This window comes from Hyperolius riggenbachi, chromosome 1 (genome assembly GCF_040937935.1).
Source record: "Hyperolius riggenbachi isolate aHypRig1 chromosome 1, aHypRig1.pri, whole genome shotgun sequence".
Taxonomy (NCBI): Eukaryota; Metazoa; Chordata; class Amphibia; order Anura; family Hyperoliidae; genus Hyperolius; species Hyperolius riggenbachi.
In genome coordinates, this window is record NC_090646.1 from 495,341,534 (window position 1) to 495,358,428 (window position 16,895).

The 16,895-nt window shown below is 40.7% G+C and overlaps 1 protein-coding gene across 20 annotated transcripts in view; it reads right to left on the bottom strand.

The window, feature by feature from the left end:
- ARVCF (ARVCF delta catenin family member) overlaps positions 1–16,895 on the bottom strand; it is a 1,120,703-nt gene that overhangs the window by 69,267 nt on the left and 1,034,541 nt on the right. For 17 of the 20 annotated variants that reach the window (XM_068243390.1, XM_068243385.1, XM_068243392.1 and 14 more), the window contains 3 exons: positions 10,184–10,301; positions 5,326–5,497; positions 1,524–1,541 (listed from right to left, as the gene is read on the bottom strand). In XM_068243390.1, coding sequence (XP_068099491.1) covers positions 1,524–1,541; positions 5,326–5,497; positions 10,184–10,301 — 308 coding nt within the window. The remainder of the gene's footprint in view (positions 1–1,523; positions 1,542–5,325; positions 5,498–10,183; positions 10,302–16,895) is intronic. The other 3 variants (XM_068243391.1, XM_068243389.1, XM_068243394.1) reach the window with 1 other exon arrangement.

A 16,895-nucleotide genomic window follows, 5' to 3' on the forward strand; every position in this document is an offset into this window, starting at 1 on the left:
AAATTCTGAAGCTGGAGCCGCCGCTGGCAAGAGTTTTCAAATCGCAAAACGCTCAGAAAATCGCTCCTAGTGGGTTTCTGGCCTTACACAGGTTCAAGGCTTCCTCCATAAATTGTTTATTTTAAAGCCCATCTGAGGTATAATTCGAAAGCAAAGGTACTGGGCTGAATTAGAGACTAGTCCTTTAGCTTGTAGTGTATGAGAGAACAGCAATTCAAAGTAGCTGCCAAAGTGTTGTCCAAGCAATACAGGAAAGGTGGCTAGATTGGTGACTTTCTATATAATTTTGGAGTTATCGTCTATACACCTGCTCTAAGCAGCGTGTGAAGAAGGTGCAAAAGGGTTAGATTTCTCTAAAACGAAGTTGAACTGTACATGGCTTAGAGTTATACCCAAAGATGGATCGCACCAAAGCAATCTAGGCTCCCACTTAGGGCCAAAAGTGTTCAGGGGGCTTGTCTGTACTCTCCTAATATGCTCTTACCCAGGGATATGCTTTATGCAGACCTCTTGAGTTTAAGGCAAAGAGATAAGCAAGCCCTCCGGAGCTTCCCTCTGCCTCCCATGTTCTGAGCTACCCAACAGTAATCTCACTCATGTGGGCAGTGACCAGCTAAGAGGGCTTTCCAGTCAGTAGTTTTGCGCTGTGCTCCCAAAAGTAGAAACCATCTTTATTGAGTTTTAAAATGACATTAGCTCCGCAGAGATTTGATGCCTTGTATGTTGAATCATTTCAATCAATGTGGACAATTCATTGGTATATTAAAAGTAGAGTTAAAAAAATTATGTACGGACTCTCCAACCCTGGTTTTAAATTATAACTGCACTTCTTTAAAAAAAAAAAAAACATGTACCAATGCTCCACAAAATATGTTGTACTTTAGTGCTCATTACCATTCCAAATATATGCTCAACATGTCAAATAATCCTTGACTTTCTGTTATTCAGACCTCAGAGACCTTTTCTCGGTTCTGTAGAGAAAATGTGGCCTTGATAAAGGAAACCACTGTTAGGAGTAGAATGTTATATGCTGTTATTTGTTATACAATTGTTCAAAAGTGTTTTATCTGTCTAACTCTGATACAAAATGCATTTAAAAATGATACATTCCTCAATGGAGTTTCGGTTTTGCCCAAAGATCCTCTCACATTGAGGACTTGAAAGCATCCCTACTATATTATAAAGATGAATGAATGGTTCAATGTTCTCTGTAAAGCCTAGCATAATACGTTGGCACTGCATGAAGGAAATATCACAATGTAAACCACTAAGCAGAGTCCGTGCCAAAATATGGCACTTCTACAGGCTGGTAACCTCAAAAATATACCACAGACAGAAAGAAGACTTTGTATATACAAAATGCTGCATTATGGGGGAAATGTAATTACAGAAGCAAGAAAAGAAAACAAAAACCTTTTCTCCAACCAAAAAGACCTCAGAAACAGAGCTGTGTCTAATGGCCTTAAAATCAGGGAGAAAAGAAGGGTAAAAGGAGGGTAAAGCAGTAGAGGCTACAGACTCACCTTGATTAAACCACTCCTCTAATAAGCAGGAAAGCAAGAGAAGAGAGGTGAATTACATGAGGGACAGAGAAAAGCAGGCAGAAGAATCACAACAATGCAGAACAGGAAACCTGTAAAGCACTACTGTATATCTGTGATGTACAGAACCGGTTTGCTGCAGACAAGCGTAGCTTGAGTAAGGAGAACGTCTGGCTGTTCTGCTAACATCTTAGCATAAACTGCGCTGTGACTGGTATGCAGGACCTACTCATGTTTACACAGAAATGTATAATATGTCAGTAAGAATGTGTTTATCTAGTACTAACTAAAGCACAGACACAAGTACAATATACACAATCTGTTATACAAGGTCATCCTGGACTGGTGGAATACTATTCTGAAAAGTAACAAGCTGAGGGAGTATAGCTTATTCTCTTCATAGGGAAGAAGGAGAAATCATTGCAGATGTGCCTTTATTCTCTTATTACCATACTGAGAACTACATAAAAAATGGCAACACTATTGCTAAGTCCTCAGTTCCCAACCCCACACTGCTTACAGGTGATAGCACAGTTATACCACAACACTCCAGAGAGAGAGAGAGAGGACAGGCTACAGGCACAACATGAAACGGAAGATCAGGTGGCTTCAAAATTTCTGTCTATTACCCGCAGGTAAAGAACAAGGAAGATCTTGAACAGTGATACGAAATAGGTGCAAGGGATAGGGTCAATGAGATGCAAATAATTCCTAGTTAATTCAGGAGTTTGTAAATATTGTATGCAAACTTATGCAGCTTGAAAATGGACCAATTATATCCCACCAAGGTGTAATTTCATTGGTACATTTTCAAGCTGCATACATTTGCATACATAATTTGCATAATCCAGCATCAACTCAGAATGATTTTCATCTCACTGACCATCATTAATAGCTACATACATAACATGGGTAGGAAATCTGCAGAACAAAGTCTTGAATGAGGGATGAGGATGTATGAATGAATGAATGAATAAGGTAGGCAATAGTGGGCTAGGGAAACTTTTTTACCAACCAGCATTCACACGTGGGTCTAAAATGTATAGATGCTGCTTTAATATAACCATTAAGTATCAAACAACCTCATTACCATTGCTTCTTTAGGAAAATTGTTTGGGGTTTGCCTGCCCATATCATACACAGTAAAGATCTAGATTATGTGCAGTTCTGCATTCTAGTGACATACAGCAACAGCTGGACCAGGCACTCCTCTGCATGCATTGCTACCAGCTGCATGTGCAAGATGTATACACTCTTCCCAGGTGCTGGATCTATGCACATAGTAATTTGGGGGTATGGCATAATGATTTCTGCGTGTACTTCCTGTCAACCTGCGGACATGGAAGAGACATCTATAAAGGGAAGAGTGTTCTACTTTGAGCAACGCCAGGCACCGTATATCAATTGTACAGTTGTAGAGGGGGAAAGGAAGGCTGTCTAATGGTGGTCATACATGGTACAATTTTTTCATACAATCTTACCATTTCTATATAGTAGAAGGGTAAATTAAGTGAATATACTGGAAGGATAATTTAGGCAGTTCCCTTATATTACATAGAAATGGTAAGATTGTATGAAAAAATTGTACCATGTACTGTATGGCCACCATTATGATCATCAGAGGCTTGAATATCGCTTGTAAACAGTTGATATAGTCAGTTAGCCAGCTTATCCACAAACACAGAACTTACTGGTGTTTCCAAGTTTTGTTTCATAACATGACATAAAGAACAACAGTGGACTAACGCACAGCACTATGCAGCCAAACAAAAGGCAATCTATTGCATGCATGGAGTCTGAAAATTAGCGCAACTTACTCAACACTGCCAATAGTGCATACTTAATTAGATGAAGACGTTTAAGTTTTGGTGCTTTACAAAAATAGGCAGATAAAAAATACCTCCTGAGTTAATCTGGGATATTGTTACAATCACTGTAATAGTAATCATATGTTTTTATTTTGTAACAGATCTCACTTAGTCAGGCCAATTTTTCAAGAGGAATGCAAAGAAAACGGATTTTAAAAAGTAAGCAAGCAAGAAAATCAGATTTCAGCTTCAAAAGGGGAAAAACCTGATACTGGGCAACACTTCACCTTTTTTAGCCCAATTCTCTTTGTACCCGTCTTTATAAATAAGGTCCACTTTTACGCTGTATATAGTGGTATAAAAGTGACAGGATGGTATTCATAATGACCTTATCTTATCTGCTGTGTGTGATGCAAAAAAACCTGGGGCAACAGTGAAGCAGTTGCTCTGAGCAACCAGTCAGGATTCAGCTTTTAAATCATTCAAAGACCATGACTGGTAACAGTGGGAAACTACTCAATTTCTATTTGCACCTCTGGATACATGTAAAAGGCAAAAATGACAGCAACCCCTGAGCACATTGTTCCCTTCCTTACCCCTTCCTGCTCTGTAGTGTGCTGCACCGTCATCTCCCCTCCCATAGCAACAGTAGACAACTTTTGGCTGTAGCATAGCGATGTGCCTCCTCCTGGGCTGTCAGCCTGAGGAATCAAGTTCTGATTCCTTCCACCAAAAACCATTGTGCAGGTGTTTAAACTTTTAGCAATTGATCAAAACCTGTCTGTATCAGGTATGCTGAACATCTCTGCTGCTACACATGCACTGGTACTTGTGACCCTTCTACTGCAGAATCAACAAATAGGACAACTTTACAGGCAAAGGGAGAAATCTGCTACATTAGAAAAGCATATTTATTACCAGGAGTGACTAACAATATTCAATAAAAACACTTAGGTGTTTTTGTTTGTTTGCTTCCAATGGCTGTCCCTTAATTTACCAATATATTATATAAAGAGGCTACGAGACACATGCAGAAAAACATTTAAAACAGCATGCTGTGGCATTTTCCAAACTGTGCAGAAATAACCAAAGCATTGCATACAAATCACTTTATTAGCCTGCATGTGGCTTCCATTATTCGGCAGGATTATACCTGTATGTTGCCTTTGTTAGGCTGGCACAGTTGTACAGAGTGCACTGTGGGATATTCCTTTCTGTGACTGCGCTGTCATTCATAGTAATGAGGCTGTGGGGCAGGGGCTGCAGACACACACAAGCCATAGCACACTTTCAGCAGAGCATGGCAGGGAATGTAGCTGGAATCCAGCCTCTATAAACACAGGCAGAGCAAGCCTGAACAAGCCAAACTTTGCCCAATTCCTGGTGATAACACGGTACAGACTGGTGGCAGACAAAGAGCCAAGCAAACTCTACTGTTTACTTTGTGACTTAATAGATCATTATCAACTCCATAAATTCCTGTATACCCTTGCAACAGATTGTTTTTTTACTCTGTAAAGAATAGCCAAGTATGCCAAGACAATTGTGTAATGTGTAGAGAATGTACAGTTATGTACACGATATGCACAAAAATAAAGTGGCAAGGCAAGGACAGCAACAAAATGGCTGAACATGCAGACCTACCTGTCAAGAGTTCATTAACATTATTATTTATTGCATTTATAAAGCACCAACATACTGTATTACGCAGCTCTGGACAATAAATAGGGATACATACAATGTTAATAAGGCGCAGACAGAGCAGTAGCAGAAGCTTATACACGCAAACAGGGTATAAGATGCATGGTCATGCAATTTTACAGAGAGACAGCAATTAAAGTCCGAGTTAGTCCATGAAAAGAGGTGGTGGGGTCACAAGATTGAAAAGGAAGCATAGGACAATACAAATCTGAAAAAGTTTAAAAATAGGTCATTGCCACTGCATACAGTCCCGTCTACCACTCCACCCAAGTTACCTTTAGCTTTTTTGCCTCCAAAGCAGCCAGCATCATCTTTTTTCTTCTTTTGCTGTCCACCAGTGCCGCTCTGCAGTGTGCCATCCAAGTCATGGAATCTGTCTGCTCCTGGCACCTCCTTGTGGACGTGGTAAGAGAGGTTCCGCATAATGCACACACAATTCTCCACAGACTGGAAAGCAAGCATGAGGAAGCTATTAAACAATGAACATCTTTTGTGGCTGGCCACATAGAAGGGAAATTCTGACTTACTTTGGTGTTAAAAAGTACTCGTCGCCTACCCGATTTCTTGTATTTTTGATTACTCATAAAAAACGGTTACAATAGTGTGGACATACAACGGCAGATGGCCCCCTCACTTTTACCGACAGATCCCGCTAGTATAGAAATCTGGTCAGAGGGATCTATTGCTACCACACACTGCAAATCGATTTTAGCTTGAAATGTATTAAAACATCTTTTGAACTGCCCCTGCTGAAGTACAGGACTGGCTGGCGGGGCCCCCTGACTTCCCCATATTTATAGCTCCCCAGTGCCGCTGCGGAGTGTTGGCAACAACGCACACTCACCCGTCCACCGGTCCCCGACTTCCCGTGTCCCATCTCCATCCCCACCTGTTTCCCCCTGACCTGGCAGCACGTATGCAGTAACACAACATACATGCCACCGGGTCACGGTGAACAGGTCCACTGGAGGACAGGTGAGTGTGCTCTACTACCAACAGTCCCTGGGGAAACTATTTTAGATAGGGAGAGACCAGAGGCATGGGAAGGAGGGAGGGGTTGTCTGTCAGTTTCAAATGCAGAATGTAAACTTAAACTCCTGCCACATATGTTAACAGGGTTCAAGTTTGTATTTTTACCTGGGCCACTCCTATGTGTGTTTTTTCACCAATTTAAATTGGATTTCTTCAGCTTCAGACCATGGCCTGGTGGCAAGACATTCTGCTTCTGTACTTTCTATCAAACAGCTGACTTCCAGCTTTCCATATCTGATGGCAGACCTTGCAGCACAAAACTAGCAGATCATCATACTGCTAACCACCATGTTTGACTATGACACGATTTTACTATGTTAAGCTGTGCTAGGTCTCTGAGACCAGTCCACAAGACATTATCACAAAATCTTCAGGGTAACAACGTTTTTTGGGTATTTTTTTTTAAAGACAATTTTTTTTAAAGAAAATTTAGAAGAACTTTTATGTTCCTCTAGTAGCGTTTCCCAGCAAGACAATTATTGATTAGCGTCTTTCTAACTGTAAATAATACAATAAAATAAATTACTCTGCCTGATGTTGACGCCTGTCCATTTATTAGGGTGCCCATGAACAGGGAACATGCTAATATTTCAGAGGAGTTTAGAACCTGCTTCTCCGGGTCTTAATACAATGTTATCGTTTTCTATACACAGGCACTAGAATAGCTGGATGGGGATCAGCTCCATAGCAGCAGGTAGCGTCACTATCTAATTTTTTTTACTGCATTACAGTGCACACTAGTAAGAGTTGACCCTGAACTAAGGTTATGAAATGTTCTCCCTGCTTACATTTTGGATCAATAAACCTTGCATTAATAATATGAACTACAATTTAGCAATACTTCTTTATGTTTCCTAAGGGTGGAATAATGAGCCATGGGATGAACTAAGTCGAGCTGTGTTTCCTGAGATGTTCGTCCGAGTCCTTCTGGGAATTGTCAGAGGAGTTCTCTATGCTCTCTGGGTGTCATTTTACTAGGACCACCACTGCTGGTCAGATTTACCAGTGGAATCCCAGAGGCTTTAGACATTGCTTTGTTACCTTCTCTAAATTACACATAGCAATAACTTTTATTTCCAGGTCATATGTCAGTACACAAGCCATGTTGTAACTGGATGCCATTAAATATATTGAAACTTGTCTGCAGCTGGTATACCTTTTCTAGAAAGCTTTCTGGGAACTCTAGCAACAGTATATATCTTGGTGACAGGTAAAGAGTATTCATTGTCCCTCAGTTACGGAGTCTGCACAAAGCAGGAAGTAAAACATATTGCACTCCATTGTATCCCAATTGCCTCGCTGGGTTGCCTGCAATGACACATTCCATAGGATGGTGGGAAACCTGCAGCGCTAAAGCGCAAAGGCTTGGGAAAACACCCATGGGAAGCAAGCATAGAAATGTCTGTGTTATACAGCTAACACTTGAAATACATAGAGATGACTTAATAAGGATTGTGTTTTATTATTCTGGGAAAGTGGGGTTACTTAGTAAGTTATGTTAGAATCAATGGGACTGGAATAAAGCAGATGTGCATCTAGTTTTATTTTTTCTTTTATCGTTAAAGCTCCATCAACACCATATAATTTTTTGTTCGATTCAATTCGATTCAATCCGACAAGTCAGATCGGGATTCGATTCAATTTGCCATTGTTTTGCAATGGCAAATTGAATCGAATCGAATCCCGATCGGACATGTCGGATTGAATCTAATCAAATTAATCAGACAAAAATTTGTATGGTATAGATGGGGCTTAAAATGTGGTTGACTGAGTGAATTAAGGATCAACCACATTTTCACATGCATGTATCAAGAACCCAGTCCTTACAGCAAACAAATATACATTTAGAAACAACCCCCCTCCTACAACAAAAATAAAAAAAACAACTTATTCTAATTGGCATTTTCAGCAGGTGCTGACTGATGGAGATGGTCAATGATATGCAAATATTTCCAAAATGATGCAGGATTATGCAAATTCTGTATGACTATGTACTTTAAAAGGACCAATTCTCCCTTGGCAGGATTCAATTGTTCCATTTTCATAAATTTGCATACAAACCGCATAATCCAGCATCAACTTGGATTTATTTGCCTCATTTACTATCCCAACTGACTGTCACTTTACAGCTGATGACTGATGATACACTTGTTAGTGATTTCCCTGGCTCTGATACTGATCTATGGAGCAGCAGGATTTTCATCAGGTCCAGTCAGTGCTTCTAGTATGGACAGACCTCAGTATTACAGCGTATACCCATTGTGCTCACTGTGCTACAGCTGAAAAGCTATGAAATACCAGGAATAATTTGCAGTGCTAACTATGCCTTACAATTATATTAAAAAGAGAGCAAACATTTCTGCTTTACCTTCAGCCTCCTACACATGTGTGAGAACAGTCGTCTGGCAGGGACTGGGATACTCCCTGCGGGCAACAGTCTGGGGCCTGGGTCTCTGTTCCCACTTAAAGAGAAACTCCGACCAAGAATTGAACTTTATCCCAATCAGTAGCGGATACCCCTTTTCCCATGAGAAATATTTTCCTTTTCACAAACAGACCATCAAGGGGCGCTGTATGGCTGATATTGTGGTGAAACCCCTCCCACAAAGAAATTCTGAGTACGTACTCTTGGCAGTTTCCTGTCTGTGAACCTTGTTGCATTGTGGGAAATAGCTGTTTACAGCGGTTTCCAACTGCCAAAACAGCAAGCAGCAGCTACATCATTTGCCAGCATTAAAAATGTCACCATGTGATAAATGTCAGAATATAAATCAGGGATTTAAAAAAATTTACAATGGGCAAACACTGACTAAATCATTTATACATAATTATTGTAAAAATGAAGCACTTTTTTTATTACATTATTTTCACTGGAGTTCCTCTTTAAGTGGAGAACGGTCATTTTTTTGTCTGTTCTCACTAAAACAAACAGTGAACTGTTATTTATTTTATAAATAGGAGCCATTCACACTTGTCACGCTGCAACGGATCCGTGGCATCCGTTGCAGTAAGTGGAACGCACTTTTGTGCAGTCCGCGATAATCCTGGGTAGGCAGATATGTTCCCCCATATAGCCTATGAGGGAGCGCATCTGCCCCAGGACCATCGAAGCAGACACTACACTGTCTGCTCCTGCTGGCCGCACGTGGTCCAGCACCAAGTGGGAACAGAGCCTAGTGCTGTGCAGACCATCTTTAGACCCAATGATTCAACAATGACACATTGATCTGACACAAAGCTAAATAAAGGCTAGTTTCACACTGGGGAATTGCAATGCAAGGTACATAACACAACTAAAACCACTTGAGGCAGTAGGACTGTGTGTATCTATCAATGCACTGCATGTTCTGCATTGTAACAAAGGAATCAGTTGCATCGCATTGCAACTGATGTGGTGTGAACTGTGCATAGACTGAATTGTACCATGCGCCAATCCGTTTCTATTGCAATGCAAAGCATCAGTATGAAAATACCCTAAACAAACAGGTCTTGACTTCCTTTAATTGTATGTGAAAAGTGATGTCTTATTAAGTCCACAACACTTATAAGGTGTAGACAAATCATGAAAACAAGACTTGTTGGGGGTACACGAGGCCTAGCATTGAGAAATACCATTCTAAATAAGCTCATTTACTCCACTAGGCTTAGGGGAATGTGGCCAGTCACACAGATAAGGGATGGCGTCTTGTATAGGCCACAGCTGATTTTTACTCTGGCGAGATACTCACTTGTCTCCAATCCACTTGATCAAATGGCTGATTTGCATTCAAGTGAGCAGAATATGCTTTACTCAGAAGAATAGGCTTATTTGCCTTCCTAGACATGCACGTCACTGTGTAAGAGCCTATTAGCATACATTAACTAATGAGTATGGATTCTGCACATAATAAAGCTTTATAAAGGAAAGCCGCTGCAATAGGGGAAATACTGTGGTTAGCAAGGCTATAAGATCAGAAGACGGAGTTGCAACTTTCAGTAATTTTTTTAAGCTGGACGGAATGGCAATATCCTCTGTAGATTATGCTAGTGCTGCATTCAGAATACCAATGCTAAACAAAGTATACTGTCTCACTATATAGTGTAGGATGCAGGAAATCTCACCTTGTTGTCTGTGTCCTTTTTACTAACAGCAGATTGTAAAGCATGTAGCAGTGCATCCACCAGGCCGTCACACTCCCGCAGCCTTCTCCGAGCCTCTGCCCCATCTGAACTCACATTCCTAACAAATCAAGAGAAAAACAACAGCATTTGCAGTCATTCCACTTTTTTATTTGCAGAAGGAAGACAACCGAATGACCTACTTGATATATTTTCTTGACCCACTACCTCTAAGTACACCTTATCAATCGCTTTCATGGTCATAAGAAAGGTAGTGTTCAGTATCAACCTATTTGAACAATTTGAAATCAATCAGGCTATCTGGCTATTTGCCAGGGCTGTGGAGTCGGAGTTGGAGCAATTTTGGGTGCCTGGAGTTGGAGTCAGAGGATTTTTGTACCAATTCTACAGCCCTGGTAAGTATAAGACTAAGGAGTCGGAGTCTGAGTCATTTTGGGTACTTGGATGATTTTTGTACCGACACAGCCCTGGTATTTAGAGACTATTGCCAAAAGTTTATTGCTGCCTATAGTTCTGTATAAGGAAGCTACTTTTTACTGTATCATTATTATTATTCTTGATTTATAAAGCAACACTGGTACTGCATAGAGTAAGCGAAAAAACATGGGGTACATAGTAATAGTGGCATATACGAAACATATATTGGTATATTATATAGAATTGGTAGACATAGTAATTACAGTGACAAATATAGAATGATGAACAAAATATATAGCAATTCCAAGACACAAAAGGATGAGAAAGCCCTGCCCTTGCGAGATTACAATACTATACATACAATACTATACAATAGCTAGAGGCAGTGTGGTATTAGGTTAAAATTAGTAAGGAGTACAACTTGGCCAGAGGTTAAAGGGAGAATGGCCTAAAGCGACGTACCCATGGCAAGATGGATCAGGGATCTCCCCCGACGAACGATTGTTCCCCAATCCATGTCATCTAATCTTTAAGAGTAATTTACATCCGTGGAAACAAACGGTCATGCAAATGATCATTTACCCAATCCCGTTAACTGCCCCGGGATTCTATGGCGACAATTGCTCATCCAGTTATCCAACATGACAGTCCTTCAATACAAATGATTGCTGTGGGTGGTAACAAGTCGTTAAACATGATTTAATAAAATGTCGTTAAATTATGTTGCACCATATCCTGAAAAGGATCGTTCATCGCAAAAGTCGCCAAATGGATATGGACCTTAAGTAAAAGATTATGCTTATCGAAAAAAGTACGTTTTGAGGGAGCGCTTAAAGATTTCAAAGGCTGAAGAGAGACAGATGTGTTTTGGAAGGAGATTCCAAAGGAAGAGTGAGGCACATAAGAAATCTTGTATACATAAATACAAGGACGTGACTGTGAAGGAAGGCAGAAGAAGGTTGTGCACAGATCTGAGATTGTGTTTGGGTGGCATCTGGAAACTAGTGAGGAGATGTACAGGGGAGAGAGATTGTAGAGAGCATATTCGGAATCTATGAGAAGTAGCCAACCAGTTAAAGGTTCCATTGATAATCCGCTAAACCAGACATACATCATGTATTACACAACAATGTGGGAGATTATTTTATGTAAAAACAGATTTTTTTAAATGGTCTTAAATGCACAATCTCTAGTAACTCATTCTGCTGGTAGAAGGAGCAGTCAAACAGGGCCTTGCTTTCCACCATATACCACATACCAAAATGTTAGTACATGCTCTTATATCTCATTTGGACTATTGCAATATACTGTGTTGCTTGGTGGACTTCCAACTGACTGGCACACCTCCAATCTGTACTGAACTCTGCTGCTTGTCTCATTCATCTCTCTTCTTGGTCTTCCTCTGTGGCTCCTCTCTGTCAAGCTCTACTGGCTACCAATTAACTAGAGGATCCAGTTCAAAATCTTAACCCCAACCTACAAAGCTCTCGACAATCTCTCCCCCTGTACATCTCCCTAGTTTCCAGATACCAACCCATCCGCAATCTCAGATCCTTCTATCCTCTTCTACAATTACCTGCTCACATTCACGTGTACAAGACTTCTCACGTGCCTCACCCCTCCTCTGGAATGCCCTTCCACAGCACATCCGTCACTCTCCCACCTTTGCAATCTTTAAATGCTCCCTCAAAACTCACCTTTTCTGACAAGCATATGCTCTATCTTAGGCCATACACCCTTCAACCTTGTGTCAAATTTTACTCTTTACTAAATTACCTAATCACACACTGCCTGTATATATACTGTATACTTCTCCACCTCTTGTTTCTACCCCATTCCTTTAGATTGTAGGCTCACAAGGGCAGAGCTCTCTCACCCTCTTGTGTCTTGGAATGTCATTAAATTAATAGCTTGGACTGCATTTTATTCATCATGTTAAATCTGCTATTGTAATCACCAGTTCTGTATTTTGTACCAGTGTCCATATTTGATGTATATAATTGTCTTTATCATTATGTACCCCTTGTTTGTTTTCCTAGTTTGTACAGCGCCACGCAATGTGTTGGCGCTTCTTAAATAAAAAATAATAATAATATACACAGCTTGCAATTAATCAGGCTGTGTAAATAGGTTACATCTCCTCTCATAGATACACTGCATAATTTATATATTCAAGAGGTTAAGCATATCAAAACAGAAAATTAAAAACTAGTGATATCCTCCAGGAGGGATTAAGAAATCAACAAAGCCCTGACTTTCTCATCCTTGTCAAGCTAAGAGGTCTAGTTTTAAAAACACACAAAATAAAGGTAATAGAAAGTTCTTCTGCACACACTATATACAGTTTATAAACTGCTGTTTTCTGCACCAATAGCCATTTATTCTGGTATCAAAAATGTGGCTGCTATTTATAGAACTTTCCAAAGCCTTTAACTCTCCTCTTATGATCCGCTGGCTTTAGAGTGGAGCATTACAATTATTGTCAATGGAGAGACTGGGTGGGAGAGAAACACTTGGTATATTGGCTACCGGCTTGTAAAAATACAGCATGCACTTCACAACCATTAGCATTAGATGAAAGCAGACCTAAACTCTGTGTGGACATTATCATTTTGTCAGGAAACCTTATGTTTAAACAAAGTTCTGTTTTCCCCCCTCTTCTCTAGCTATAAATAAAGCACCTTTCGCAATTATAATTTTGCTTGTGTGAACATAGAAGGAGACATACTAAGTTCTCTGAATAGCTGATCTTTTAAACCTGAGCACATTCGTCCCCTGCACAAAGTTTCTGACACCGAACGGAAAACGGACATTTCCGATATGGTCTCCCTGAGAAATGGATAACCTGTTAAAGATTCCATTGATAATCCGTTAAAACAGACATACATTATGTGTTATGCGCTCTCTGTATCTGTCTGTATTGCTTGTATTGTGCCTTGTTTACCTATGCTACACTTTTACGCAAAAATGGCCAAATAGGTGTTTGTGCAATTCCCAACCAGACTGGTATCAAATTATTTTAAGAATCCAAAAACATGTATATAAAATAGAAGTGGTTTTTTTCGGTCTGGTGCTGTGGGGAATGACAACATGGATCCTATCAAGGTAGACACTACAAAATCTCCGTCCATCGTGGAAAGTGGCAAACGCACAGAATTGTTGCTGCCCACCAATAAAAGTGCTACTCCCCAGTACCAGATCACCTCTGCCCCAAATGCGGCGTATTCACCAAAACCTGGGCTCCAGCAATTACATACCACCACACGAGTAAGATGTTGGGGTATTGATATCCAGCAGATTTGATCAGATTAAATTTACCTGGGAAAATCCATTCGTGTATAGGCGGTTTAAGATATTTAATCATTAGTTCAGGTTAAGCTTTGTTGTGCATGCTTGAAAAACCCCATCATCCTATTCAAATCAGCCAAATTTGAACTTGTGAAAGGTGGAAAAGAGTTGACATGTAAAAGATGTACCCAGGCTTCGGCAGCATCATGGTAGGTTTATGTATTTATCTTTATTTTAGTAAAGTTGCAAAACTAAAGGAAAGAGCACAAACAGTAATTTTTTCAGCCATGTCTTTTATAATAACTTAGTTTTATAAATATCCAAATAACCTAAGATCATGCCTACTGTAGCAACTGTCCCCTGTTGGATAACCCTTTCCTTTTCTCTCTGGTGGGCTAGTTCAAGAAGCTTCTGCCAAGGTCCAGAAAACAAAAGGCAAGTACACACACTACTAGAGTGTTCTCGGTTATGGCGCTTGCTGAATGTTCCAGAGCGGTGCATCATCTCTGTTGACTGCACAGTTCTCCTCTTTGTTCTGCCCATGGGAAGCACCTCCATAGCTACAGAGGCACCAGAAGGCTGTGGCTTACAGACACGTCTGTATGGTACTTGGTCCTGAACTGTTAACAAAGAGATTGAGTCTGATACCTGCAGGTGAAAATCACTGTGCATTTGTATGCAACCTTTAAAGACTCTGAGGACTACTGGTCCAAACGAATATATCTAACCCTGTTTCACGGCTACAGCCATGAGAAAGGCTCAACTGTCCTTAAGAAAGTAATAGAGGAGAGATATGGCATCTCTTGGCTTTCAAAGTAGAAAATTAAGCCAAACTCTGACAGGCGTCCTCTTGTTCTGGCCACATTGCTCACATCACCCCCCTGGTCTAGAGGGTGACTTTTTAGCTTTAGATTCTTTACTTTTTAAATACAGGATTTTAGTTTAAGAGGTTGCTAGGTACCCCTGCACTAGGCCTGCCCACATATTTATTATATTTCGTATGCCAGCCAGGGCACTATCTGTAAGGAGTTTGTATGTTCTCCTTGTGTCTGTGCGGTTTTCCTCCTACATCCCAAAAACTTGCAGAGAAGTTAATTGGCTTCCACCTAAATTGGCCCTAGACTACGATACATACACTACACGATACATACATAGACATATGGCTATGGTAGGGATTAGATTCTGAGCCCCTCTGAGGGACAGTTCAGTGACAAGATGCTGCGGAAGATGTCGGTGTTATAGAAGTACTAAAAATAATAATAATAATAATGTAAATAATGTAAATTAAAGGAATGGATCCTGATGATTGCTTTGCAATTTGCAGGATGATTTAGGGAGCATCAGAATTGAAGGCTCTGATCAGTGGAGAGCCAAGGTCTGTTTACACTCTAAACTCAGAGAGGCCAAATTAATTCTCCCAAGGCCACCTTAATGGGGAAAGAATGGAAAATTAATCCAAATATCTCTAAAATGCCATGTTATGCAGACTGGAGGGCTGATAAGGTCTGAATGTAATGCATTGTAATAGCTCTAATTCCCAGCCACTTTCTTTGAGAGACAAACTCTCCATTAATCAAGATTATTAGGGGAAGGAGAACACTGACTCATTCCCACACTGAGCATTTATTTTAGGAAAAGGGCATGCATAGAAACCGAAATGAAGACAGCAGTTCACACTAGAGGACCCAACAAAAGGCAATCGCCATCAAGTCAGAAGAACAACTTACGGGTGAATCCTGCGAAATGTGGGTGTGAGATCAATACCTGTTAGTGGGATAGATGTATTTGCATAGATGTCTCAATCCAATCACATTACTATTCTGCAGGAACATGAGATGGATGCTGCTCTGCAATATCTTTCAATATTAAACCCCAGCTCTTACAGTTAATGATGCTTATTAAGATCAACAACATCAAATATCCGGCTAATCTACAGCTGTATGCTTAAAGAGCAAGGATGGTAATGATTGATGTGTTTATTATCCAAGATATCCTCCCATACACATAAGTCTGTTTTACTGTGGGACGCATTTCTATAAGGTGGGGGATAAACACCAAGTTTAGTAATTCTTTTTATTAACTCAATCGCCGCCTCTCAGTAACCAAGTACTTGACACACCTAATCAATTGCAGCAGCAGTCAGACTCCGAGAGATGCCCTATCCACACTGCCAAACTAGCCTGTGCTAGCCTCATGCTCCTGATTGAGAGGGATGATAAATGGGAGTTTCGCCACACCTTCCCTTCCAGGAGAAAGTAGGGCTCATAGGGATACAGATTCAGATCTCTAAAGCTCAATGTAGTCATGGGACACCTGCCAAGCTCATCAAAATGGAATGTATGATGGGGATTTTGCTTTCATCAGGCTTAAGATGCCCATACATCTAGCAATGTATGGCCAGATCACCATGAGACAGATACCACTCTGATCAAGTCTGATCAGAAAGAGATCTTTTGCTTGCCCACACACAGTGGCCGGGGGTCCGTCGATCATCACGATATCGAATGCGGTTACTGCCGCGCACCCAAATGAGCACTTTCAACTGATATTTTCCAGCATATCCACTTAATGAATTTAACAGACTGAACAAATCACGGATTAGTTGAACATGTTGCGGCAGTTTTTTATTTGATTATAGAAGCAGATGTAAATCAGGCTGCAAAATGGCTAGATGTATGGCCACCTTTTAGAGGAGGATTGCTAGGCTTGCTAGGTAATGGAGGGCAACTAGTTAAAGGGAATGTCCACGCTAGATATAAAAAAAAAAAGAAAACCTTACCCGGGGTTTCCTCCAGCCCCTGGCAGCCGCTATGTTCCTTGCCACAGCTCCGCTCTCAGTCGCTGCCATCCTGGTCCCTGACGGTGCAGAGACCAACCTCACTGTCAATCAAGTCCACGTAGTCCGGAGTATGTTGTGGGGGCGCAGGCACAGTAGAGGACAACTTGGCGAGGCCTCTGCACCACCGGGGACCGGGAGTCAGCGGCTGAG